Below are 26,116 nucleotides of genomic sequence, written 5' to 3' on the forward strand. Positions count from 1 at the left end.
TACATTATTTACATTTGTTTATTTGCTTGGCAGAAACACTCACCCAGGCTGACTTACATACCTTACATTTTACAAATGTATTTTACATGTCAAACATTTATACAACTGGATGTATAACAACTGTCCAAACAACAATTGTCCCTCCTGGTGTTTGAGCCTACAACCTTCTGGTTGAAGACCTGAAAATGTAGCCACGATGCCATAAAGGTACCCTAGAAAAAGCTAGCAATGTTCACTCTGGCCTGGCACATTTGAGTATACGTCAGTCTTCCTGGATCCAGAAAACTTCGTGCTGGTCTCGTCAGTGATTTTCCCTTATTTGTTTGATCGTCAAACATGACCAATTAATTGTAGAGAACTGAGAGGAAATATTCTGGTTTTAAAATGCAGGTCCTCACACATTCACAAACACAGCCCAAAAAAGTTGGAACATTTTCTTCATACAAAAATATTTGTATTTTTTCCTCAAAATATTTTTTAAAAATGTACAGCATTTTTTAGTTTTAAGTTTTTTTTTTGGCAAATCATGCTTTCACATATAATAGTGACCATCATAACAACAGCAATAATAATAATTATTATAATAACAATAAGAAGATTTCTAGAATGTAACAGTATAAAAAATGTGGGGAGGGGGGTGGGGGGGTTGCTCTGGAGGGTATGGGTGTGATTGAGGCAGGGGTCTTGAAGGTCCTGAGATGCAGCTAGGTGTCGTTGCCTGGAAGAAAGAGAGACACGTTTCCATGGTCACCCACATCATCAGGGGCCAACACTCGGCCGGACAAGTGGCACAGTACTGCAGCGCACGCTGGCCGACTCCGCTATGAACAGCGACGAGCCTAAGCGCTAAGTTCGGATACAGGAAATAGCTGAACCCCGTTACAGTGAGATAAACAGGGCCTTTACACTTCATGCTGTATCGGTAACAGACCTGGGTCAAATACGTATTTGTTTTGGAATCAAATACTTTTCTGTGCTCTATTGATCTTGCCTGGCGTAATTGAGCCTGCCAATATGACCAGAAGGCTGGGGTTTGCACTTTTTTGAGAGTATTTCATTGGTTCCAATACACCAGACAAGACCAGTAAAGCGTAGAAAAGTATTTGAATCCAAAACAAATGCGTATTTGACCCAGGTCTGATCTGAAATCCTACAGAAAAGCACTTTCGGACCAGCCACCTCAGAAATGTGAAAGAGTGCAAAACATATGAAAAGACAGACGGGAACACGTTTCCTCTCGTCTGCGCGTGCTTCCCGTCGGCGCTCAGACTCACCGTCCGTCCACCGCGACGCTCGCGCGTTCCTGGCGGGACTCTGGACCTCCAGTCAACACCTTCAGGACCGCCCCACGCCCCCATCGCACCGCGACACCCTGAACACAGAAGCAAACGGGACCCCCCGAAATTTCATTAACACGTCTCTCCAGCGGGGCTATTCCTGACTGACCGCGTCATTATCACAGGAAATCCTAGGAAAGTGTTTGTTCGGCCTGTTATCACACATTAAGGCATCCTGGACACAAATGCTTTTTAGGTATTTTCTTTTGCGATGTATTTAAATCATTTCTAATTAAGTTTCCCCCACAGGGTTCTGACCGAATCTGGACCTTGTCCATGTGAAAAGGAACACGGTTCAATGCCCGACCGCTTCTAATCTAATAAATCATCACACGGTCAATGCAGTCATTATGAGCGTTATTAGAGCAGGTAGAGAGTAGCATTAGCCACGGATTGTTTTCCATTTTCATTTCAGCGAAGTGCTGCCAACACACATCGTGCTAAGCGGACGAGGAAGGGGAGCCGGATCATTTTTCTTTGGTGTTTATTGCATTAGCATCTGGCTTCCATTCTTCTTGCTTTGTACTTCCCCCCCCCCGGGATTGTTTTTGAAATCGGCAACACTCAACACACATCCCCAGCACAAAACCGAAAGCTCTTGGATGACCTGAAACCGTATTAGTCGGGCGAAAAAAAAATAAAGATCAAAACCCCAGCAGTTACAGGGTACTTCAGGTCACACACACACACACACACACACCAAGATGTGAAGACTGTTTTCTGGGAAGCAGATGCACTCGAACTCTCAGCCGTTCATGCCGTGAAGCGTTCGAGAATTAAAAACCACCACAGACGCACTCTGTGTCAGGTGACTGATGAACCCTCCGGACCGCTCGACAGGACCGCTGGTCTCTCTCTCTCTCTCTCTCTCTCTCTCTCTCTCTGTGGGGAAACGCGTGTTTAGTTAATGGCCGCTCTATACGATATCCCAGGACAGGGTTTCCTGCGGAAGCTGGACTGTGCCCTCAGGCCTCAGGGCAGCGATCAGATGGCCGCGTAAGGTGACAGGCCCGATCAGTCACACGGGGGCAGGGACCTGAAGCCGACGCTCTGTCTGCAGCTGCCTCGTATCTGGCCACGGAATCTATAACCAATCCCTCCGTATTTAGACTAGGATTACGCTGCCCAAATTCTACAGTTTATCAGAACTTCAGGGGCAGTGCGGCCGTAGTCTAAATACCATGGGCTTTTAAGGCTTTTTCCGAGGAATTTAGTCCTCCGGGACAATAATAAAGAACTCGACGTGGTTCAAGACAAAATGCGTGCATGCCTGTTGTACAATGAATTATGGAAACCTTAAATATCTTTCACGTCGTTCGGTGCAACTGCTGGTAACATATGAAAAATGCAACTGTTTGGTGGACGGTGGAGGGGCTTCTGTTTGACGGGTTTTTGCTGGAGCGACAGCCGAACGAAAGGAACATAAACAGAAGGCACGGGGTGAGGGGGGAGACCGGGGTTCGGCTCAGCTTGCAGCCCGGCAGAGTAAAAGGTCAACGATAAACAGCCGGCAAATCACAATTTGATAATTTATTTATTTTTTTCCATTTGAAGTCAAAATCCCAGAGAGATGAAAAGAGGCTCTCAGGGGAGGGGGAACGGGGGGGAGTGGCGGGGGCAGGGAGCACATCAAAATGCAAGGCCCTTTTCGCTGTCTGCTGATTTCACAATTACACATTACCGATAAGCAAAACACACTTTTCACACACATTTTCTCTCCACCGTAGACCTCGTACTTCATGCTAAACATACAGCTAGTTGTTTTCAGCTAGCGTGGCTTAACAGCGTAATAGCGAGATGTAAATAAACAATAACAAGCCAACATTAAGATCCCATTATCTGTCCAGGGAGGGGCATGTAAACCGCTCCGATGGATGAGATACGAGTCTGAACACAGACTACCACGAAAGCAACATCCGCCTTCTTGGGAAGAAGAAGAAGATTATTATTTCAGAACCTCGGCTCACCCCCCCGCCCCCCCATCTGAAACAGTGTCCTCAGAGCGCACGCAGGAACCTGAGAGAGAGACGCTAAGAAGGCCGTTGCTTGTTTACTCTCAATTTTCGTTTCTTCCTCACTTTTCCCCAGTGAGAGCCCAGAGGCCCTCGGCTTCACACCAATCAGCACCGCCCCCGGCTACCCCTCCACCCCCCCCGCCTCACCACCTACTCCCCACCACCCACCTCTTGCCCCCCCTCGGCCCTAGCCCCTGCCCCTCCCCTCCATAGGAAGTACGAGGACGTTACAACCTCGGAGTTACAGTCTCTGAGAACAGAACACAAGATTGCTCCCCAAAACCCCCGAATCTTCCCTACCCTCGTCCCTCCGACGGTGGGTGACCGTCCCCACTTCTGTCTTCAGCCTACACCTCGAATTTCCCTCTTTAAAAAACCCAGAACATTTCTCTCTCTTTGCTCCACCCGCAGGTCTTCTTGATGTGACTGTAACTTACCTCACTCGGCTATTTATAGCTAGCGGTGTGTGCTCTCACCATTTTACAGCCACTTTTGTCCTTTGGCTGAATGTATCTGCCAAACAACTCAATTGTAAACTGTAATGAGACAAAGGCTACGAGATAATTGTTCCCCCCCGTAAAATAAGAACTTCGGGTCAAGGTTATGTTTCTTTGTCATTTATAGTGTCTTTCAAGGTTTTTGAGTTAATTGTGTCCCAACAGTGTTTCTGATTATAGTATCAATGTCATAGGAGACTAGCAGAAAAACAAGAAAGCGTATTTAAAGAGAGCCCTTTGTGGATCTCAAAGTGCTTTACAGATAGGGGGTAGAGTGAATCTGCTTAAAGCCTGCCAGTGTGTATGTAATGCCGTGTTCGTGTACAGCAGCCATTTTGCACCACAGTGCACACTAGACTTTATCTGCAGTTGAGAGGGAAGGATTCTCCTTAACCAATCAAAATGGAGGATGACTGAATATCAATGTTAAGAATGTGAGAGGACGAGGGGATCCCCTGCTTCCTAAAATAAGGGCCAGTGGTTCTTTAAACAGCAGTGAGTCAGGACCTACTTTTAACATCTCAACCATTAGACAGCAGCTCCTACAGCACAGTGTCTCCAATCACTCCACTGGGGCATTAGTCTCTATTTGACACAGTGAGAAGACATCCCCCTACCCCCCCCATTCAGCCTTTGGAGACAGAAGGCCTAAGACATGTGTGTCTGCTGTATGAAAACGTATATGAGATAAATAACAATGATCCATGCTGGCCGATCGCTCCTTTTAGCAAGCAAACACAAAAAAAAACAAGGAAGGCAATTGCTTAATAATCGCATGATTTCGCCAAAAAGATGCCCTTGACGGACAGAGTGGACGGCTCAGGCAGATAAGCCTGCAGTGGATAACTGGGCCCCGGCAGCCCGTCCCTCTGTACAGGAACTCAGTCAGGGCCTGGAAGACAGATTCGGGGCGAGGACCAGCTTCCCGTTTGATTCGCCGCCTTTGAAGCAGCGGCTCAAAGAAAAAAACGCACAACATCAATCAGACCGACCCGACAATGGCGGAAACAGGGGGGAAAAGAAAATGGCAGCAATCCTTGAAAGCGTGTCCTGACAGTACACCGCGCCGGAGGCAGCTCACAACGCTCGTACGGTCCTGGCGGTACCGGACAGCCGCACCGTACTCCGAACCGCCGACCACAAGAACACCGTCTTTGGACCCCCCAGCCACGCCGCGTGACTCCTCAGCTGGTGCTCTTGCGCTCAACCGGACGGCGTCCATCTTGCGTGGAAACGATGACTAACGCGCAGCAAGCAGCAGCGGCGGCAGCACAAGGTCTGATCCCTGCGTAGCTGCACTATAATTACCAACAGAGGGGTTTGATTTTCAGTGCAGCCAATCAGAGCGCAGAGCCGGAAGCAGTGACTGACGGTGCACAGTAGGACCACACAAATCCACAGAGCGGGGAGGGGGAGAGGGGTATGGGGGGGGGGGGGGGACGCGAGAGGGGAAACGCTCACCGAAGTCACTCAGACTGAAGAAAGCCTGTCTGTACAGGGCAGACTCCTGGGGGCCTTACTGTACATGTGAAGAAGAGGAACGCCAAGGGAAGAGCTGGCTGGCGTGTGTGTGTATGCGCGTGTAAGTGTGTGTGTACGTGTGTGTGCGTGCAAGTGTGTGTGTGTGGGTGGGGGGGCGTGTGTTGCTGCACGCTCACCCAAATTTCAGCAGAACTGCCTGGACTTCCATCCCTGTGGAGCACCATCTGCAGGAGGGAGCCAGCGGATCTGCAGACACACAGACACAGCAGCATGAGTCACCCGCCCGACTGAGTCACCCGATTCACCTGAGTAACTCACCCGATTCACCTGACTGACTCACTCGATTCACCCGCTTAACCAGAGTGACTCACTCGGTTCACCCGCTTAACCAGAGTGACTCACCCAATTCACTAGGTTGTGACACCGAAAGCACTCGTAATGTGATGTGCGTACGCAAACAGAATAAACAAATTAAACAGGCCCCAAATTAGATATACACATAAACTCATAATACTAAGAAACTTCTGATCTCTTCTGAGAAATACAGAACAGAATGCAAACAGCCCAAGGTACTCTTTAAGCACTAGATCATTACAACATAAGAACTGAAAGTCCCATTTCAAAAGGCAAACATTCCTGGGGGTGCTTTTTTCCCCAGTTAATGAAAAACCAAAAGGAGCCCTTTTGAAATGAAGAATCCTTCATTCTGCGCCAAAATTCTCCCCAGCTGACAGGCGAAAGCGGCTGATTGGGTCCTCAGGTTCCTGCGGGGCTTGTGATTGGATACGGACCGGGGCAGACCCGCCCCCTCCCCCCCCCCAGTGCCTGAGTGTGATTGGTGAGTGTAGTTATCAGGGTGAAGCGGGCCAGAGTGAGAGGGTTGAGGATGATCGCCATGGCTACCAGTCAGATGAAGTGATGACTGGCGGGGGCAGAGGTGTGGCCGAGTGGATCAGTACAGGTGTGTTCTTGCTCTGGGGGGGAGGAGGGGTTACCTGTGCATGCAGAGAGGAGGGGTAGGTGAATGCGGGGGGTAGAGCAGCAGACAGTTCGGCAGGGTAGAGGGGGTACGGGGCCCACACATCAGGGGTACTGGAGTACAGAGCTGGGACTGTGAGCTCATCTGTAATACAAAAACAGGGAGAGGGTGAGAGAGAGAGGGAGAGGGTGAGCCAGACCTCCATTTCTGTGTAACTGAACCACAAAATAACTTCAAACTGCCCTTTATTCTTTAATAATTAACCCCAGAAATAAAATCAGTTTGGTGTGGATTCATAGTTTGGCAATTGTGAAGAATGGTTAACTGATAAAAAATATATGCATTCATAAGACTGGTTGAAATAAAAGTGAAAAAAAAATGGAGGAATACAGACAGGAAGAGGTAGAGAGAGGGAGAGAGGAAGCGAGGGAATGTGACAGAGAACAACATACTGCAAGCATAAAAAAGGATACATAACAAAACACACACGGGAGATTGATGACTGTGAACACACAAAGTGAGTGGCGGCATTCAAATGAATTGGTTACTAAACACAAGGTCGTGCCTCCCGATAAGTATCAAGGCTGCATTCTCTGATCCTCGCAGAAAAGATGAACGATTAGTGGGGAGGAGAATCGCTCACAGATCACTGAAACATAGCGAGACGTCCTGGGGGGTATTTTCAGGGAGCAGGATTACCCAGTTAGCTGGATAAAAGTAAAACCCGGAACTCTGCCTAATCTGGAACATGGACTGAAGTAAAAAGAACTGCTCTGGGTTTTACTCAGCGCAGTTATCCAGTGAACTCGGTGTGAGAACTCTTTTCGAAATCCCCCCAGGACTAATTTAACACAACACGTGACCCCATACAAACACGGGGCTCTCAAACACAAAACAACGCCACTGCATTCATTAATATATCAGCCGCTGCCCAATTTGGAAACCTCCATCAATTATTACCTGTTTGAAGTTCAAACCCTGGCCATGTCAGAACTAGAGATTTTTCTTGTGACGCTTGAAAAGAACCATGCTATCAGGAAATGAGATCTGGTTTCCTGAAAACAGCTTTTAATTGTGATTATGTCACGGCCTCCGAATTATTTCCTTCCCCTTTGCTGCAGAGGGTGCCGACTTCCTGTGAAATTCTGGTCAAAACGGGACCAGCAAGTTCTCTAGGAAAATAAAGTGAAAGGTTGACCAATCACACCAGCAAGGGACACTGGTCTGTTGTTCGACGTGTGTGCAAGTACACGTGTGTGTGTGTGTGTGTGTGTGTGTGTGTGCGCGCATGCGCACATTTCCCTGGGATTCCTTTTCAGAAGTTAACCTTTTTCTAAAAGTTAAAAGCGAAGTACTGCCCCCGTGAAAATGATTTGTAAAAAAAAAACAACATGAAGCAAAACAGCCGATCGCGTTTCGGAAGAAGGTCACTGGGAGCTTGGGTTTATTCTGGAAAAAAAAGACGGCAAAACTGCACACATCCCAAGAAGGGCCGTGTTCCTTCAGTCGCCTGTGCCAGCTCCACAGCGTGTACTCAACACTCAGTATAATATTTATCTCAACCGTAAACACAACGCTGCTCTGCAGCCACAGGCTTGTATCCCCCACCCCCCAAAAAAGGCCAATGGTTTTCTTTTAACCAGTCCATACATTTTTCTTGCAGTGAAACGTCCATTTAACATACAGCTCTTCTGTCTTTAGGATCATTTACATCAGGACTGGACTTCCATTTAGCTTCCATTAGCTTTCCTTCCCAGAAATAAAAGACCACTAATGACTTCTAGCATAGGGCATAACAAATGGAAATGAAACTGAGCCACTGGCATCTGATCCTACAAAAACGACCACCTTTAATTCGCAGCAGTTACAGCCCACAACTCTCCCTGCGTTGCTATAACCAGGAACGGTATCTCAGGACGGAACACACCATCAGTCAGAATCACATAAAAAGTGAGATTTAATAAAACACATCACAAAATATAACAGTCGGGACAGGAATACAAAGATGCAGCTACCGCTACACTATTATACGCAAGTTACCATCTTCCACCACACAAGCAGTGGCCTTTAAAGGACTGGTGAATTATGCAGTTAACTTCTGTCATCTTGCTCTCCGTCTTGTATGGCAGAACCCAACTGGCAGCAGGAGGGGCTTCGTTTTGAAAAAGGCGCATGTATATTTCAGGATCAGATGTTTTTGACATCTCTTGGGTGAGATGGAGCTAGTCTCAATATAACTCCTAAAAGCAGTCTGTGTACGGGCATTTTCTGAGTCTACACAAAAAAATTCCAAGCCATTAAAGGGCACTTTGGATCCCTTCCAATGCATTTCTGGTGACATATCTGCAATATTATCATTAAGTTTTAACAAGCATGTGGAGCTTCAAATTCCTTTCAGGATTTATGGAAAGACGTGGAAGTGCTTGGGAATGAACCTAAAGCAACATGTTGTGCGCATTATGACTTTCCATTACAAAGTATGGCTTCACATTACATTATATTAGATTACACTACTCTAGTAGATGCTCTCATCCAGCCTGATTCATCTTCCTATTCCCTCCCTCATCACTATTTTTATGTAATTACTTAGGGTGGTTATAGCATGCTTTATGTCCTTATATGAACATGAGCTGCTTGAACAGTATATCATTTGTTTACATGCATCAAGTATTTGTATGTATGCATGTACGTGTGTATATTATTATTATTTGCATTACTTGTAATGTACTACTACTAGGTTTGCAGAAGTTAGGATACAACAAGCAATAACAAACAAACATTAGCCAGAAAGACAATGTATGAGAAACAAAATGAACTGTGAATGGGTCTCACTGCTTTGCCGTACATATGTTTTGAAATGAATTGAAGTGAACTTATAAATCTGCTCTTATAAAAGATTCAGACGGGGTGCACCTCAGGATAAAAAATATTTCCACAGAAACCAAATAGTATAGGCTGATCTTTGGCTGAATTAAAAGTAAATATGGCAGAGAAAGCTCTCAGATGATCAAATACCACGGGACGAAATGCAAGATATTAAAGGAAATGGCTTCATCAGGGATATTCAATATGGTGTACAAGGGAAGAATTGTTTTTGGCTTAGAGAGAGAATACAACAGCAGCATTGTAAAAGCATGTCCACAGCAGTCTCTCAAAGAACCTGCCTAAAATCATGTCTCTTAACTCTTAGGTGTTGTGGCATCTAAATAGCAAAACAAATAATCCCAGTGAACTACAACTCCATGAGATGCATTTGAAGGATGGTAATGCATCCCCCAAAGTACAGACGCATATCGGTATGACGTCAAGGCCGTAGTACTATCCCTAACAGAACGATCTACTCGTAGAGGCCAGTGGGGCTTGCACAATCGCTAACAAAATACAGACGTCAGGAAATATCAGTAAGGGATTCCCACAGAGGTCCGGAATGCCCATGAAAGGGGAACTAATCGTGCAGGTTTATCCGTTCTGTAATCTTTACCTTAATGAAAGCGATAAACGTGCTTCGTCATCAGAAAGACGATGGAGAGCACATGCGTGCCCGCCAGGATCATGTTTGTCTTTGCTCCGTTTCCCTTGGAAACCAGCTCTTTTTGCTTTCGGCAGGGGTGTACCCCCCCATTGGGTGAGGGGAACCTCCGGGTCAGAGGAAAATGGGGGTTCCCCCCCCCGCAGAAGGGGACGGGGCGGGGCATACTCACAGGGGTCCCGAGGGATGAACTGGGGTCCGGGGCCCGCCTGGGACAGCGGGGGGTTGGGAGAGCCCACCAGCTTGCTCTTCGCCATTTTGGTGTTGGCCTTGGCGAACTCCAACCGCAGCGTCTGCGGGATTTCCGGGTCGAAGCGGACGCCCTAGAGAGGGACGGGGAGGCAGAGGGTTTTTAAGGGCTGCGGAAAGAGGAAAGGCCAGAAAACAGGTCTCTGAATCCTAACCTGAGCTTCAATCTAGCGCTGCTTTTCCTTGTTTTACCACACACTAGGCGGCTTGCGCAGAAGCTGGAATATGTGTGTTTCTATTTATGAATTCTTTTCTAAAAACAGAAGCGCCCCCCCACCTCGCCATCAACGAGATTGCGTTTTTATCCGCGCAACTGAAAATCAATGTTCCGAGATAAAGTAACGACTTTCTGAAAATTAACCAAACTTGGTAATACAAGCGCTGCATTGTCATCTGTTCCTCATCTGCTGCTGCAGCCAGGCACTCTGCAGCTTCTCCCGGGCGATTCTTTCTGTTGTGCTTATATCAGACGTGCTTTTGGAAAGCCTCTCCAAGTGGTGCGCACTCCAAGAAAGTGTTTTAACAGAATTATGCATAAAATGCAACATGCCGTTTGTTTTCTTCAAAAAAGAAAGAAAAAAAAAAGGAACATCAAAACATCTATTTGTTCCTTTACAGTATCTATTTGAGAAGACATTTTCAAGCATTGAAAATACAGATTTACTGTCAGTGTTTCACATATTCTATACCGCATTGAGTCCATTTCATGATAGGAATTCAGTATGGAGGGTTTTGAATGGAGGGTTAAAAGGGGATATATTGTTAAATATTACATTTTGTTGCAGCACTTCTTGCTGTGGTCCTAACATTGCCTTATATCCACAGAGCATATTTTCTATGCGCTCTTCTTTCCATTTCATCATTCTGACAAATATCTCAGTTTGAACAAAGAGCATATTTCTGCCTTTTCCCCCCCTCTGTGCCAGAAACGTGTCAGAGAGAGGATTCACACAATCTTGGGTGATGTGAATCTGATAAGGATGTAATGACACTGTCTGCAATGATACGGAATCTGAGGAACAGAGTGAACAGTTTTGTGAACTTTCGACGAGAACAAAGCCGGGAACTTGTAACATTAATCCTCCCCAATCTGAGACCACGGACCATGTCTGTTTGTTAGACTCACACTTCAACATCTGGCACATGCGCTCGAACAATGAACACTCTCGGCGATTAAACCCCATGTCCATAAAATCAGTTATATCTGTACAGCACTTTTTAGCCAGAAAAACTGATCTCACAAAGAGTGGCCTGGTTAACAGCAGTTAGCCATAAAAAGAGGCAAAAATTTAAAATATATTTAAGCATTTAAAATCAGGCCTGAACACAAGGCAAACACACAAGGTACAAAAAAAACTCCCCATTGGGCAGAAAAACCATCAAACGGTGGCGAGAAAAAACTCCCCAATGGGAAGAAATCTCGGGAGGAACCCGGCTATAGAGGGGGAGCCCATCCTCCACTGGCCTTGATGTAAAGTAGCGTTAGAATGGAATGTAACAGACATGTAATAAGGGATCCATCACAGCAATTAAAATGGGCTGAGCAGGTTACGGTTGAGGTAATAAATTCGTCAGAATAGTACAAGTCCAAATGAAGGGAAGTATCCTGATTACAGATTATACAGCAGAGGTCAGAGGTCAGTCCCAGACGCATTTCACTGACGTGGAAAGCCACTGCCAGGGACCCTGAGGAGATCACGCACTCAGACAGGAACAATTTTCAATTCACAGTTTTTGCAAAAAAAAGAAAAAAGAAAAAAAAGTGTTCAATTTTCAACAAATGTCAGTGCCAGAGGGCCGGTATCTCAGTATGCAAACAGTACAATGTTATTTTCCCACTACAATCCCCCTGGACACTGCTGTTCTCAACAGCTATGCGCTATATGTGGCTATACGCACTCACTGACCACTTTATTAGGTACACCTACAATGTCCACTGGGTTCGACCCCTTTTTTGTTCACAGCACGGATTCAACGAGGTGCTGGAAACATTGCGTAGGGATTTTGGACTCGATAGCATTACGTAGTTCCTGTAGTTCTTTTTTGGGCCCACACATTCAGGTTGCGAGCATCCCTTTCCACCTCATCCCAAAGGTGCTCGACTGGATTGAGATAAACAGGCTGATGATGTCACACACACACACACACACACACTAATGAACAATCTGGCCAAATTACCAGCAGAAAGTGCACCCACCTGAAAGATCATTAAACGCTAAAAGGACGTTAACGATAAGCCTCTTAAATTCCAATTAAGCGCTGCTTTCAAGCTGCCTGTGAGTAGAGTATGTCTATTTCAAGCTTATACATTCTCTTTCTGCAACGCAATTAACCACCCAGAATGCAAAGCCTGGCCCCGCCAAACTAAAATCCGTTGTATCCTTTCTTCTTGAAGAATACATTAATCATATTTTCATCGGCCTCCAATTTTGACAGAAGCAAGATTAAAATGCAATCCTAGATTAATGGCCTGTACCACTGCTGTTGGGGAAAAAGTGAACGCTCTCATACGCTTTGATGGCGGTGACCTTGGGAGCTCTAGAACAAGGCCTTCAATCGTCACGTGAGAATTATGGGCCATTTGGTTCGCTGTGCAAGAGGCTTTATGACATCATAATGGTGTCCAAACTCCATAAGCACCACTGCACACCTCCCAGAATTCTTTCCACAAGCACCCCAACCGTCAAAGATATCCGTTTCACATTTGCTGACATTTGTTTAAAATTCCTCCGGCACCTTGTTTGGAATAATATTTTTTCAAATAATATTTAATATTCTAATCCGGAGTGACACAGGTTCAGCACATCCAGTTGGCAGTTATAACCTTTTTGTTTCCATTACAGATCTCTTAGCGGGCGGGGCCCAGGCGATGCTGGCACATTCACCGGCTGGCGCGTTTGGAAGCGGAGGGCGGCGGGCGCACTTACGTTCAGGGCGTTCTTCGCAGCCTCCGCCTCAGATCGGCTGTCAAAACTGACAAATCCAACCGGCTGGGTGCAGAGAGAGAGAGAGAGAGAAACAGAATGAGACAGATACACAAAAAAAACTGCATATGCTATTGATGTCTGGTGCAACATGCAGTCTGGTTTTAACACTGATTTAAAGCAGCGCTATGTTCCACGCTGCCTGTGCTGTTCTTTCTCCTAAAAAGGGCAGTGAGAGCGGTGGATCGGGGGGGGGGGGGGGGGAGACCAGGCACGAGCCCGAATAAACGTGTCTCCATGCGGGACCGTGACATCATCACCGTGGCAATGGCACAATTCCACCTTCCGTCCCCTCTGTCCTGGTGTTTTGAACGCATAACAAGTTAAATCTCGGGAATTCATCCTGGGCAGTGCCATCTACAACTCAAATATGTGAAAATGGTATTAAAAGTCATTCAACACAACAGCTATTCAAGAATTAAAATCTTTCTGACTGACGTGCACTTCAACAAATTATAGTGGGAGACCCTCCACTCCAATTTATCCTTTGTTGAAACCATGCTATTATTTATAATAAAAGCAGCTGTAAAAGAAACCCAGCGTACGCATATGAAATATTACCGTTTTCCTTTTTTTAATTTCTCTTTAAAAATTATTATTAAGGAATTACGTCTTCGCCGGAGTGAACGTGGAGCCCCTCCCACCGTTCAGCGCATCTCATTAGCCTCTGCGCGACCCTCTTCCTCTCCGGGCTGCGGGTTCGGCTGCCAGATCCTCTCACGCCAGCCTCGCTAAATCAGCACAAACCCAGCTTCCCCCTCACGGAGCAGAGCAGCCGGGTCATAGCGTGGCTGTGCGACTCCACGAAAGCCAGCCCTCTCTGGAGCAAACTGCATGGAAACGCATGCGTAAGAGGCCCTGTTGACAGAGGGGCCCCAGCCCATCCTGGGTGGTCGACCGCCTCGGCTCATCTCCGATTTCTGTCACGAGAAGCGCCGTCCTGTCCGTCTGCACCACCTGCGCAGAGCAGCGCAACTGCAGTCTGTGCCTCAGGCTGCTATTTCAACAAAACCCTTCTGGCCCTTTAAGGCCTAGGATCACAAATATGTGATTAAAGAGTTCTTAACTGAACATTCTAAAGCTGATGTAACAATGGCTACTGGTAACTGAAAACAATGGAGTTCCAGGAAACCAACGGAGTTCTAGAATTTTGAAAAGAACATTCCAAAAAACAACAAAATCGGCTCTTCAAAGGGTTTCTGCCGAGTGCTAGGCAGTGAAACAGTAGGTTTCATTTGGAAAGCGTGTGGAACGGCTGAGTGGTTGTTCAGAGGACGCTTAATCACAAGACATAAAAAGCAATGACCAGATAAATAAGCGCGATCAAAGGGTTTCCTTTGTCACACCCCAGACCACATGAGTGAGAAGCATTCAAGCTGTAACACAAACAAGCTATCTGGGCAATACGACGCCTGTGTGTAAAAGGCTTTTTGAGGAATGGCGTGGAAGTTTGGAATTCTCTCTCGGTGCATACCAGACGACAAAACATTATGTCACCTGTCCCAGCACCAGTCATGAGCGAAAGTGGAATACAACTGGAGAAAAAGCAGAGGTGGAAAGTCCAGGGGTCAGAAAGCAAAAGCCCTCCCATGTGTTCCTTCCTCCCAATAACTCAGCCAGCTGAAGTCACCAATTACTTCTACCTCCTGGCTGAAGAATTGTGCCAATTAGCAAACACAGGTGACTGGAACGAAATGCTGGGGAGGACTTAATTTCTGAACCTGGGATTTTCCACCTCTGGGCAAAAGAAAACAACCTTTCACAAATCAGACACTTCACCCTTTCACACACAAACCCCATGACTCTTCACCCTCGCATATTTTTTCCCAGGTTCCTTCAAGGCTCTTGACATCCCACCTGACCGTCTGAAATGACAAACTGCCATTTGATTGACAGGTCTGGCGAGTCCGCACAGCTCCCCGCCCACGGAATGGCCGACACAGATTCTGAGCGCCAGTCACCCGAAAAACCCAAGAACACAAAAAGGAACCAGACAACCCCCAGCGAAGAGAGCTGGAGGCGCCAAGAAAACCAGCACACAGCTAATCGCGCGTGAACCTGCGCGTGTCTGCAAGATGTGAGCGTTTACCTGTTTGGAGGTGAGCTTGATTAGGGAGCCTTCATAGCCCTGAGAAAGAAAATCACAAAAGTGAAACATATTAAAATGCTGCAGCCAATGTCAAGGAAAGCTCTGAACAACAGAATGTGCACCACAAGTTGTGAAAATAATACCTGGATGCATTTAATGATGCAAGCGACGATCAATTCGGACTGAGGAAGTCATGAACATGTTGTGGCATCACACATATACAGCAGTGCCATTAGCCTGTTTTGCTCTTGTGGCTACTTATTCTCTTTGTGGGGTTTTAAGCCTTCTAAATGTACTTCTTCAGTAACTCAGGAATTTCCCTACTTTTTTTGTTTACTACTGATGCAAACGAAGCCCCCACGCTTGTTTAAACAGAAGATTCTGTCGCATTTTCCAACTTTCTGTTTGCTGAACAGGGAGTTCACTCTGAACAGGTTGCTATGTTTTTGCAGAACTCATTGACCTGTCATGAGGGAGGGACTGTTGGTAGTGGAGTTACGCATTGCAGTGTTGAGTTAGTGCGTAACCGACCGCAATGTAAAGGCCACAGTACACCGCACACGATCGCCCTATCAGCCACCACACCCGTTACTGGATGTTCTGTTCAGTGCCATTTCAGTTTTTTAAAATGTCCCCGTAATGTCCTGCAGCTCTTGGAAATGCCCCCGTGTTTCCACACGGGCGCCAAAAAAAAAAAAAAAAAAAAAAAAACCACAATCTGCTCATTTAATAAAAATCTGTTGTTTTAATTTCCTGCAATGATTTACTTCCCCGTGTGAACCTTCAGTTTGGGAAGGAATTAAAGGTCAAAGTTCACCACTTGTTGTGCTCCGTTAGCCTTTTCTCATGTCCTCATTCAGTACCCTCGTCTTCCTCTCACCTCTCACCTATTTCACAAAGATGAGGGGAGCAGAGAAAGGTAGAGGACCAGGAAGTGAGCAGCACAAATGTGAGCTGGGGGAAATGGAGGAGGACATCGAAAGAGAAGCAGAACCCAGGTAACTGAACAGGCAGGCTTCTGACTAACCTGATCAACTTAACCTGCTTCCAGTGCTACTCATGAATAAACAGATCAGTTATTTAAAATCATGTTGGTGATTTTTTGTGTACACAAGTTAGCATCATTGATGTTATTGCGTTTCACATACACTTGAAACCCCCCTACCCCTGAAAAACCAACAATTATTTCGATGGACCTCGACATGTAAGAGTTATGTAGAATGATGTGTAAAATTAATAACACAACACATTGAATAGAACAGGCCAGAAACCAGAAGTAACCGTTTTGCTGCTGAACAGCAGTCTGTACTTTTCAGAGAGGAGTTTCTGGTCTTTATTGCTGAGTTTTTATGTATTATAATTGTGCATACCTTCCCAAGGCACGTGGATAAAGGATTTATTAGACACACAGAAGAGCACAGCGTACCTTAAACGGTCTGAATAAGAGATAGAGCTCTCTGGGCTTGATGTCCAGCGGCAATCCACTGACGAACAGTGTTCGGACCTGAAGGAACAGGGAGAAGAAAAGAAAATCATCAACGAAGCCAGTTTCAAATCCTGGACAGTGTTTTTCACTGAAAGAGTTAGACAGCGGGAACAAAAACGCTGCAGGGATGAAACCTTCTCAGCCACAGAGCTGGAACTGCGTGGGCCCTATTAGTTAAGGTCTTAATTAGTTCCACTACCAATTTTTTTTAGTGTGGACCCACGTCACTAACGCTAGCCTGCTAGCATCACTGCCTCTGGCCACCTTACGAGCACCCTGTGAGTGAAGTCAGCAGGCTAGTATCAACAATGATCTTGTATGGTCTTATCGTGTTTCACTGGCTTTTGGAGCAGAAAGAGTGAAACCAGACTCTGTAAAGCTTAGACTCCTGAGCTCTAAATGATCTTAAAACAAACAAATACATAACCAGTGCAAAATACCATTCCAGTGATGCAACACGTGGAAGAAACCACTCTCAGACTAATGTATAAAAAGTTCTGCAGGTTATCAGATAAAACTAACAGTTTGATTAATTTGCTAATGAGTTAATCTCAAAACATTTTAATCTCAACATGTAGACTGAAAAGGTTTTAGAAACAACAAAGAACTGCAAAAAAAAAAAAGACCATTAACTTCAGTCAGCTTCAGAGTGTGCGCTACACAATGCATACCTCTCCATAGGACTGAATCACTCACACTGGGAACATGGATCATTGATTGACCATATATGGTCATCCGAAAACAGGCGGCAGGAGCCAAGCAGTGAGTCCATCACAACTCAGCGGAACACTTCAAGAGCCACATCACGGTTACCAGGCAACAGTCAGCAAACTTCCAGCGTTCCGAGCCTGAACCGTCAGAACCTATTAAGGGCAATTTCCCCCGTGACTCCCTATGGCTGCATACACTCCTAATCAACAGTGTGATGCAATTGCCTGTGAACGCAGGCATCTAACCCATCAATACACATTCTTGTATACTGCAGTGCACAGCCTGCTTTTGTCCCTTTGCCGAATGTATAAAAAAACAAAAAACAAGTCAATTACCAAACTGTGTCATTTCACCGAGCTCGTGACAAATCCAAGCTGCCCTCGTCTTGTTCATTCACAATTTATACTGGGTTTACAGGGAAATGTTCTCTCATTGCAATCCTGAAATATTTCTTCAGTTTCCAAATGTATTGATTTATCGAGTGATATATTTCAGTCAGCAGCGAAGTGTGGTGTAACAGAAATCAGGTGCACCGTCTCAAGATGAATTGGGTGGTAAGGCCAGGGGGAGGGAAATGTTTGTTGACAACAGCAGTACCACTGAAATGAAAGAATAGCAATCAGGAGAGAACCTTTGTCATTTCATACAAGCCGGCTTGTTGTTATTTCTGGATGTCTTTGTGATGAAGTCTCATTCAGCCCTGTAACCCATTATCTGTCATATGAAGCGATAAAACAGGCCGTCCATCTCCATCAGTCTCTTCTGAGCTACAGAAGTTGTTTTTGCAGCACTGATATACAGATTACTCATCTGGACCAAGGAACACAGTAAAATGTTCATCCATCCATCCATTCATCATCTAATCCACTTATTCCTGGTCAGTGTTGCGGGGGAGCTGGAGACTATCCCAGCATGCACTGGACTGGACTCTCAGTGTAAATATGGTCCCTATTGGACTCATATGTACTTCGTTAGAATTGAATTAACTATTAACTAATTATTTCTGAGAGCAGAGGATTCTGGGAGAAGGTGGGGCAAGGGAAAATGACTGACAGGGCAGGCAGTGGCTCTTCAGCATGTTTTTTTTCCCCCCCCACCCTAGAGGGCACTAGGTGTGGGGTCTGCCTGTCTGGCCTACAAGGCCCCTCCATTAGCACCTCGCCTATACTTATACAAGTCCGGACAGAGACACCGCGATCCTGACCCAACGTTCACCCAGCCATGGAACAGGCGATGTGAAACAGCTGCACTTACAACGACACAACCATTACCAATCGCTATGGCAACGACATGTCTGTTGACAGCACTGATAGCAAACAAATACAACTATGCGTCTTTCGATCGATAAGAAGGCATGCATTTTTACATTTACTTCTCCGGACTTCAAGCCAGAGAACAACATTTATGGAATATGTGAGCGAGGGCCAAAATAATTGTGGCTGAGAATCCGAGCTTAAGTGGACTTAAAGTTAATTATGGAAGCAGTAAAAGGTCACAGTCATGTTTGGGAGCAGAACCATGGTCACGATCAAGGCCAGGGTAAGGGTTAAAGACCATGCAATGTTTTTTTTTTTTTTCTTTTTAAAGAAAAAGTTAAATAGAAGGAAATTTCTCACGGTCACATTATCAGGAGCTGGAATGCTGCAGAGAGAGAAGGCTAAGGAATAATCAATCTGTGAGTAATTCCGTCTTCAGTACGTTCAAAAAGGAGGGGGAATAGCGTCCAATGTGCAGATATCAAAACGAATGAGCTAATTTGGAACAATTCAGGCCTGATTTCAGGTGAATGCTAACGTTTCCCTGCCAAGCTAAACAGGAGCCTCCAGAAATATCCACAGGAAATCGTTTTATTAGGATGTATTCCACATTGTGTTAATCAGCCGACCGCCATCTGCAAACTGTCAAGCTCCCCCAAAACCATTTAAAAAAGGAAAATAATTGTTAGCATGCATACACACACACACACATGTAAAACGCAGGGTTCAGTCAGAACAGGGTAGTACTCTCCACGTTATCGGTAAGGAACAGCTAACCACATTCCGAGCCAGTGACTGACACGAGAAGTGGGTGCTGGACTTCCTCTTTGTCCTCTGTAGCTAGCCGTCACCACGCCTGTTTACTTATTACCAGCCCAAAAAATCTGGCGGGACGTCCCGGGTCAGCACACAGGCTTTGCCTGCTTGCTCAGGGGCGTAATAAGTGACCGATTAAAAGGTCCCTCCTCTGGTAGGATCGGGGCGACTCGACCCCGTCAGCCCAGCCAACACGAAAATGTCCTCACAACTCCGGACTGGGTGTAGCACAGTGGGTAAGGAACTGGGCTTGTAACCGAAAGGTCGCAGGTTCGATTCCCGGGTGAGGACACTGCCGTTGTACCCTTGAGCAAAGGTACATAACCGAAATTGCTTCAGTATATATCCAGCTGTATAAATGGATACAATGCAAAATGCAATTGTGGTAGGGTGGGCGTGATTTTGCGTTGGCTGCAGAGAGAGAGAGTGGGCGGGGCGGCTCTCAGAACAGCCACAGCTGTTGGGGATTATTAATCAGCACTGACGGTTAATTGTTTGATTGATGGACAATGTGCTGATTACCTGGACAGTGAGCCTGGACGCTTAAAAGCTGGTCTACAGAGACAGAAGCGGACGGACTGGAGACGGAGGAAGAGCTGACGGACAGTCAGCAGTGAATTGTGTGTGTACCGAACAGAAAGCCGCGTGGCGGCCGTAAAAATAAAAAGACGCATTCGCGTCCAAAAATAAACTCTCGTCTCTCTCATCTCTTAAACGAGCGGTAGCACTCAGCTTGCTACAGCAATGTAAAAGTTGTGTAAGTCACTCTGGATAAGAGCGTCTGCTAAATGTAATGTAATGTAACAATGCTACTGGAATGTCTTGTCAGTGTTATGACAACAGCACTACATGGCAGCAGCGCTGTGAGAAGCTTTTTTTGTACTAGCTGGGAATGAGCCTTCTCTCGTTCGCCGCTGCCGTGTTTGTACTCCACAGCTGTAAAACAGAATTATTTTTACTGCTCCAAGATCACGTTCTCATTACACATGATAAGAGCAGTCTTTGAGGGGAGGTGGGTGGGTGGGTGGTGGGGGGGAGAAAGAACATGGTGCTAATTCCCAAATAGAAGACCATCCAAAATGAGGAAGGCCAAGCATGCCCGCCAGGCTGAAATTTGGCAAACAAACACTGCGCAAGATCAACAATGAACTGTGAGATGTTAGTCACACCTTTCTTTGCCCCAAGGAGATTACTGCACATTCCACCTAGTGCGTTAGCAAACAGTGCCTTGGCAGTTAGTGCAGTATAGTAAATTCTGATTACTTCATTTAAAAAAAAAAAAATTTTGGACTTGGACACAGGAACCAGGGCCGTTGTTTACTGGGGTGAGACGGGGGTGAGGATTCTAGGGGACCACAGCCTGGGGAAGAAAAAAAGTTATTTGTTTTATTTTAAAAAAATTCCCAGAATTCCTCATTCCTGACAGGAACTGCGTGCTCGTGGCGATGTGGCGCATTAATGGGACGCCGCACGCTAAGCTAAAACAAGACGAAGGGATGATCACACGATACGTAACAACAAACGCTGCTTTCTTTAGGGAAAGGAGTGAAGCAGACACTGGGATGTACAGGGCTATCAGGAGAACAGGGCCCGGGGGGGGAGGGGGGGGGGGGAAATCACACAACACTCTCATGAACAGTGGAACGCTGTTCCCTCTGCTGTTTGAGAGGGTGTTAGCAATAAACAGATAAATGTGATAAACACGTGATTCTAAAACCGCCCGCTCAGAACTCCCCGGTCTGACGGCAGTCACAGTCACCGCATTTTCACGCAAAGCCCCGTTTGTCTTTTAAAAGATTCCCGTTTCATGTGGCCAGCAAATGGCCCCAGGATAGGATGACAATTCCCCCAGCGCTTTTATAAATAATCTGCACCATTGAGGGGTGGGGTGGAGGGGCACTGGGGGTGGATGTGGGGGAGGGTGGGGGGAGGGGGGGGCAGTGGGTTGATTGTGCTATGTCATGCTCAATGTTTAACCTACTTCCTGCTTTCGCCGTCTCTCTTGGAGAACCGCTCGGCAGAACCGACAGTGAAGCCCTGCGGTTGGTGAATCTACGCCAGCTTACACAACCGTCATGGCGACCCACCATTAGAAGCCGTTCTTCAGCCGCCGACGCTGAACTTTCGTTGAAAACTGATGGTTTTATTACTGCCTAGTCCTGACACAGCCACGGTTTCACAGGTCTCAGACATGTCAGAGAGGCAGTGGGCAAAACTATGATTTAACCAAAGTCCGGACCACAAGGACATGAATTGAATTTCATTCTGTACTTGCTGAAGAGAGACGCTCACCCAGGCCATTGTGCGCGTATAATAATATAGCTGTTAACTGACTGAAATAAAAATGAAGTTAAGTATCTTGATCAAAGATAGAACAATGTCCCAACTGGGATTCAACCTGACAACTTCCTCGTGGCTACTCGAATACTGTAAGAGTGAAAATAAAAGAGTGAAAATAATCTGGTACATAAATCCTTCCTGTTGGCATTGACTTCTGCATTTTTTTTCCCCCATTTAGAGACACAACAGAAAATGAGGCCTAGTTTTATAATGAAGTCACTCACATACTGTTGGCACACAAGTCCTAACACATAATTCCATATGACATCATACACCAAGTGACCCCTTCCCTTTTCTTTTAAAGAAACAAAACAAAAAATATACATGTATAAAAATTAACAAAATGCTCAGTGATACTTTGGGCATGAATGACCACCTCTGATGCTAGACACATTCCATGGCATGTAAGAGCATGCTTGTGTAATTTCATATAGTTATTAGGTCTGAGTATGTTTGGTTTATGACCATTGATCATGGAACAGGCCAAACTATGGCCCAAAGTTGCTCAAACAGCCCCAAAGTTGCTTGAACACCATTCTTAGTATTTTCTTATTTTGTGTGGGTTTCAGAGGTGTTGCAGCAAGAGATAATTAGTCAGCCATATGATTTAAGTTTTTGTTTTCTTTCACAGAATGAAATACACAAAAGTAAACAAGGAACAGTGCTTGCTATGCGATCACTTGCGTGACTAAGCAGGCTGTGGGATGTATCCTTTCATAACCCAACACACAGTATTTGCTTAAAGCCAAGCAAACATGATTCTGTGATTCAAATTTTTTTTTTTGCAAAGGTACTTTTCACAGTTGCGCGGACATGAGAGTACGTTACGGTCATAATGTCCACCCCCCCCCCCGGTCACACTTTGGCAATCAACTTCCAGTTTTTGTCTGATCTCACATCCATGCCTGTGTTTTCATTTCCCCTGATGCTGTCTGGGTGTCTGTCAGTCCCAGCTCTCAGTCTTGGTCGATTCATTTGTGTTTGTGAACGAGTTAGGTCTGGGTGGGCGAGCCATGTGGGTGGGTCGGGGATGCGAGAGTCTGTGGTGGGGTCTGTGGGATGGGGCGAGTCTGTGGGATGGCACCGGGGCGGTGATCATTTGGATGCATCGTGCGATCCGATGCAGCTGTGGCAGTCCTGGATGCGTCTGGGTGTCTGTCAGTCCGGTCAGTCTTCGTTGTGGGGTGGGGACGGCGTGGGGGGGCGAGTCTGTGGGGTGGGGGCGAGTCTGTGGGATGGGGGCGGGTCTGTGGGATGGGAGACGGGTCTGTGGGATGGGGGGCGAGTCTGTGGGGTGGAGAGGGAGCTTATGCTTTAGTCCATGGGGCACCAGACTGCAGGGTTGCCAGATGTCCATTTTAGACCGCAAATGTCCGGTGTTAAAATTATTTGTACAGGTCCGGTTTGTGGTCCCAACCAGGCAATATGAAGCCCAGTCAAAGTAATTGATTTTTTTTGTTTTAATTAATACCATTAATTTGTCAAGAAATCTCAAAAGACCCTCCGCCCCCGCCCCCCCCCCCCCAACAGCCCCGGTCCACCATCAGTTCCAAATGCCTCTTGGCGTTAATGTGTGTGTTCAGCGTCTGTAGAACTTCAAACACCAAGGAAATAAAAAGCTCCAAAGTTCTTGTACAAACTGGAATAAACTTGAAACCCAACACGATATTTACAAGCGTCTTTAAATAAAACTTCCCACCACCCCCACCCCTTTAGCCTGGACAGCCTCACCTTCTCCCTTCTCTACAGAGACCATAAACCTCTGTCATCTAGTGCACTCTGGGTAATCCTTTATCTGGCCCTTCTGTAAACAGTGGGTCTTAAAGGCATCTGCTGGGTACGGGAAGCACACTCCCTTCTCCCCCACCTGAAAATCCTCTCTGCTGAATGTGTAATGTTTGAAATCTTTCCATTCTCTATTCATTAAACACACATCAATACAGATAAACTGAAACACTGTGGATAGATCTCTAAGTCCCAGGGGCCTTCAGTAAGGCTATCACCAACCAAACGATGCACTTCGTTGAGCACCAGCCATTTTAAAAATACCCGGTTCGTTTGCACAAATGTTGATAAAGAATGATCAAACAACTTGGTAAAACAGGGCAAAAATAACTACAAAACTGATCAAATAAATAATAATAAGTACAATGTGTAGAACGACAAATTGGAAGTCTGCACAACATTTGTCAAGAAAAGAAAAATGTAGTCAGATTCATATTATTCATTGATGTAACACCTTGAAAGCCTACACAACATGAGGTGTGAAAAAAAAAATATATTAGAAAAGTTCATTACAGTTAATTAGGAAATTGTTCACTGCGTTCTCGGGCCTGCTGAATATTCCAGCTAAAGACCAGCTAGGATTCTGAGCTGGTTTAAGATGTGTTTTCAACACTTCTAGCGAGCCTGCGGCTTATCAAAGCTGGTGGCCAAACTAGTGAACTAGCTCTGTTTCTCTCGCTGTCTGTCTATCTGTCTCTCGCTCTCTCTACCTTGAGGACAACTCTTCGCTCTCTCTGACTCGATCGAATACTATGAGTCGTGCGTTAGTGGGGTTCTATATCTCCAGCCTAATTTAAGACGATGAGAAAGTTGGGTCCCATGATCGAAATGTGGCACATTTCAGAGACATAACGTGCAAAAAAGGAAATTGGTGGTGCCTACACAATGTCATAGACCATTCGTCCTGATTGTGTGATTTGTTAAAATAAATCAGACACTAATTGCGTATACGGTTAGGCATTGTTTTGATGGTATCACTCAATATATTCAGATGAGCCTAACAGCTGTTTTAGATACGCATATTGCTATAGGCTACCGGTTGTATAATCAGTAGAAAATTAGCGCAGCTAGTAATTAATCTAACGCTTCGCTTTCTAGAACATATTCTAGAACATTTAAACACCCACATGGGTTTGAAGACTATGTACAACCGTGCTGTGTAAAATCTTTAATTTTTAAAATTTTATTTTTAATCATGGTAATAACATAATATCTAACCTACAGGAATAATACACAACAGATTCTAAGTTTTGTGTTTTAGAAAATCTTGCATGCTTAGGGATGAGGGACATTCTTCTCCCTAAACTAACTCAGTCCTTCGTCTACTTCCTAATTGTCAGTGCGCACACAGCGCTTGTTACGCGATCACTCACGACTAAAGCATCAAGAGACAAGTAGCCTGCGTGAAATAAAATAGAACTCATTACCTCTTCCTCGTGGTTAGAAAATTCATTTGGCTCGTTCTCCTTCTCTGTCATGCTGCTGTTCATCTTTGTTATGGATAACACGTTTCAACAACTTCGTCTTTGCTACAGTTTGCAGAGGTCCAGCTGTTCGTGAGGGACGCGTGCAAAAAAAAAAAGCCGTGAAGACCCCACGCACAATCCTGGGTATGCCGCCGTCTTCAGTTAGTCAACATTAATGAGTAGCCTACTGTTCCAATAACAACACAACGGCCCCAAACGAAATGAAACATTAATACTGAAGCAGCAGAGAGCGTCTCCAGTCAAACACCTGTCTTCAGCGTGGTCAATTCCGCGATAACCAGGACCGGAGTCTTGCGTGTTAGTTACCTAAAGTCGCGTTTCCTGATCGCCCCGTTCTAACTAGTAAGGGAAGTACATGTAACCATTTCTCATTAACTGCAAGAGCAACGTCAGACACGCCGGGAAAAGTAAGCTTCGCTTTCTGGGGGTGTTGCTCGGCAGGTCGGGGGGGGGGGAGTAAAGAACTCTCTTTGGAATGTTATTTAATACTGAGACTGTTAGTTAATACTGAGACAAGAACACGGCGAGTTCTAACACGGGGCAGGCAAATGTCTATAGTCATAACGGTTCCTGTGATCAAAAATAAACCTGTAAGACGTACGAATGAATCAGCGACGACGTATGGCACATTTATAGGAGGTGGTAGTTGACATTTGGCTTTTGTAATCCCTACCAGTGCGAATGTTCAATTATCGAAATCCGACGACGCGGTAGACAGCGTGGGCTATCTGTCAAGAATGAAACGTAAATTATTAAATTATAAGAAAAACATTTACTGCTGAATAAAATGCCTCACAAAGCTAAGTCGATAATAATAATAATAATAATAATAATAATAATAATAACGTTTCTGAAACCGTTGTGTTTTTCAGCGTAACGTTTTTATGCAAGGCACTTGAAACATTACTGCATGTGCAGAGGTGTCTGGGATTTGTATTATTATTTAATTTATTTAATTATTATTTATTTTTTTTGGTGGGGGGGGGTTGGGTATCACTTTAGTATCACCTCCCCCCCACCCCGCACTCTACTCATACTGAGTGCTGCAATTAAATAATCATGTCAAATTGATAG

The 26,116-nt window shown here is 45.5% G+C and overlaps 1 protein-coding gene across 1 annotated transcript; it reads right to left on the reverse strand.

Annotated features, from left to right (window-relative positions):
- LOC135254442 (RNA-binding protein with multiple splicing-like) lies at positions 1 to 25,617 on the reverse strand. The gene is made up of 9 exons (XM_064334579.1): positions 24,983 to 25,617; positions 16,588 to 16,665; positions 15,162 to 15,200; positions 13,016 to 13,078; positions 10,012 to 10,162; positions 6,327 to 6,454; positions 5,508 to 5,577; positions 1,275 to 1,372; positions 1 to 718 (listed from the first exon to the last, which is right to left on the reverse strand). The coding sequence occupies exons 1-7, from the start codon at positions 25,043 to 25,045 to the stop codon at positions 5,515 to 5,517; spliced, it is 585 nt and encodes a 194-aa protein (XP_064190649.1). The 5' UTR covers positions 25,046 to 25,617; the 3' UTR covers positions 1 to 718; positions 1,275 to 1,372; positions 5,508 to 5,514.
- Between the last annotated feature and the right edge of the window lie 499 nt (positions 25,618 to 26,116).

The sequence above is a fragment of the Anguilla rostrata genome, chromosome 5 (genome assembly GCF_018555375.3).
Source record: "Anguilla rostrata isolate EN2019 chromosome 5, ASM1855537v3, whole genome shotgun sequence".
NCBI classification, from domain to species: Eukaryota; Metazoa; Chordata; class Actinopteri; order Anguilliformes; family Anguillidae; genus Anguilla; species Anguilla rostrata.

Excerpts from the sequence above, each read along its gene's own strand:
- LOC135254442 (XM_064334579.1), bottom strand. The coding sequence starts at position 25,045 with ATGAACAGCAGCATGACAGAGAAGGAGAACGAGCCAAATGAATTTTCT. Across the intron at positions 10,163-13,015 it reads CTGCGAAGAACGCCCTGAAC|GGCGTCCGCTTCGACCCGGA; the intron begins GTAAGTGCGCCC and ends GTCCCTCTCTAG. Across the intron at positions 5,578-6,326 it reads CCTCCTCTCTGCATGCACAG|ATCCGCTGGCTCCCTCCTGC; the intron begins GTAACCCCTCCT and ends GTGTGTCTGCAG.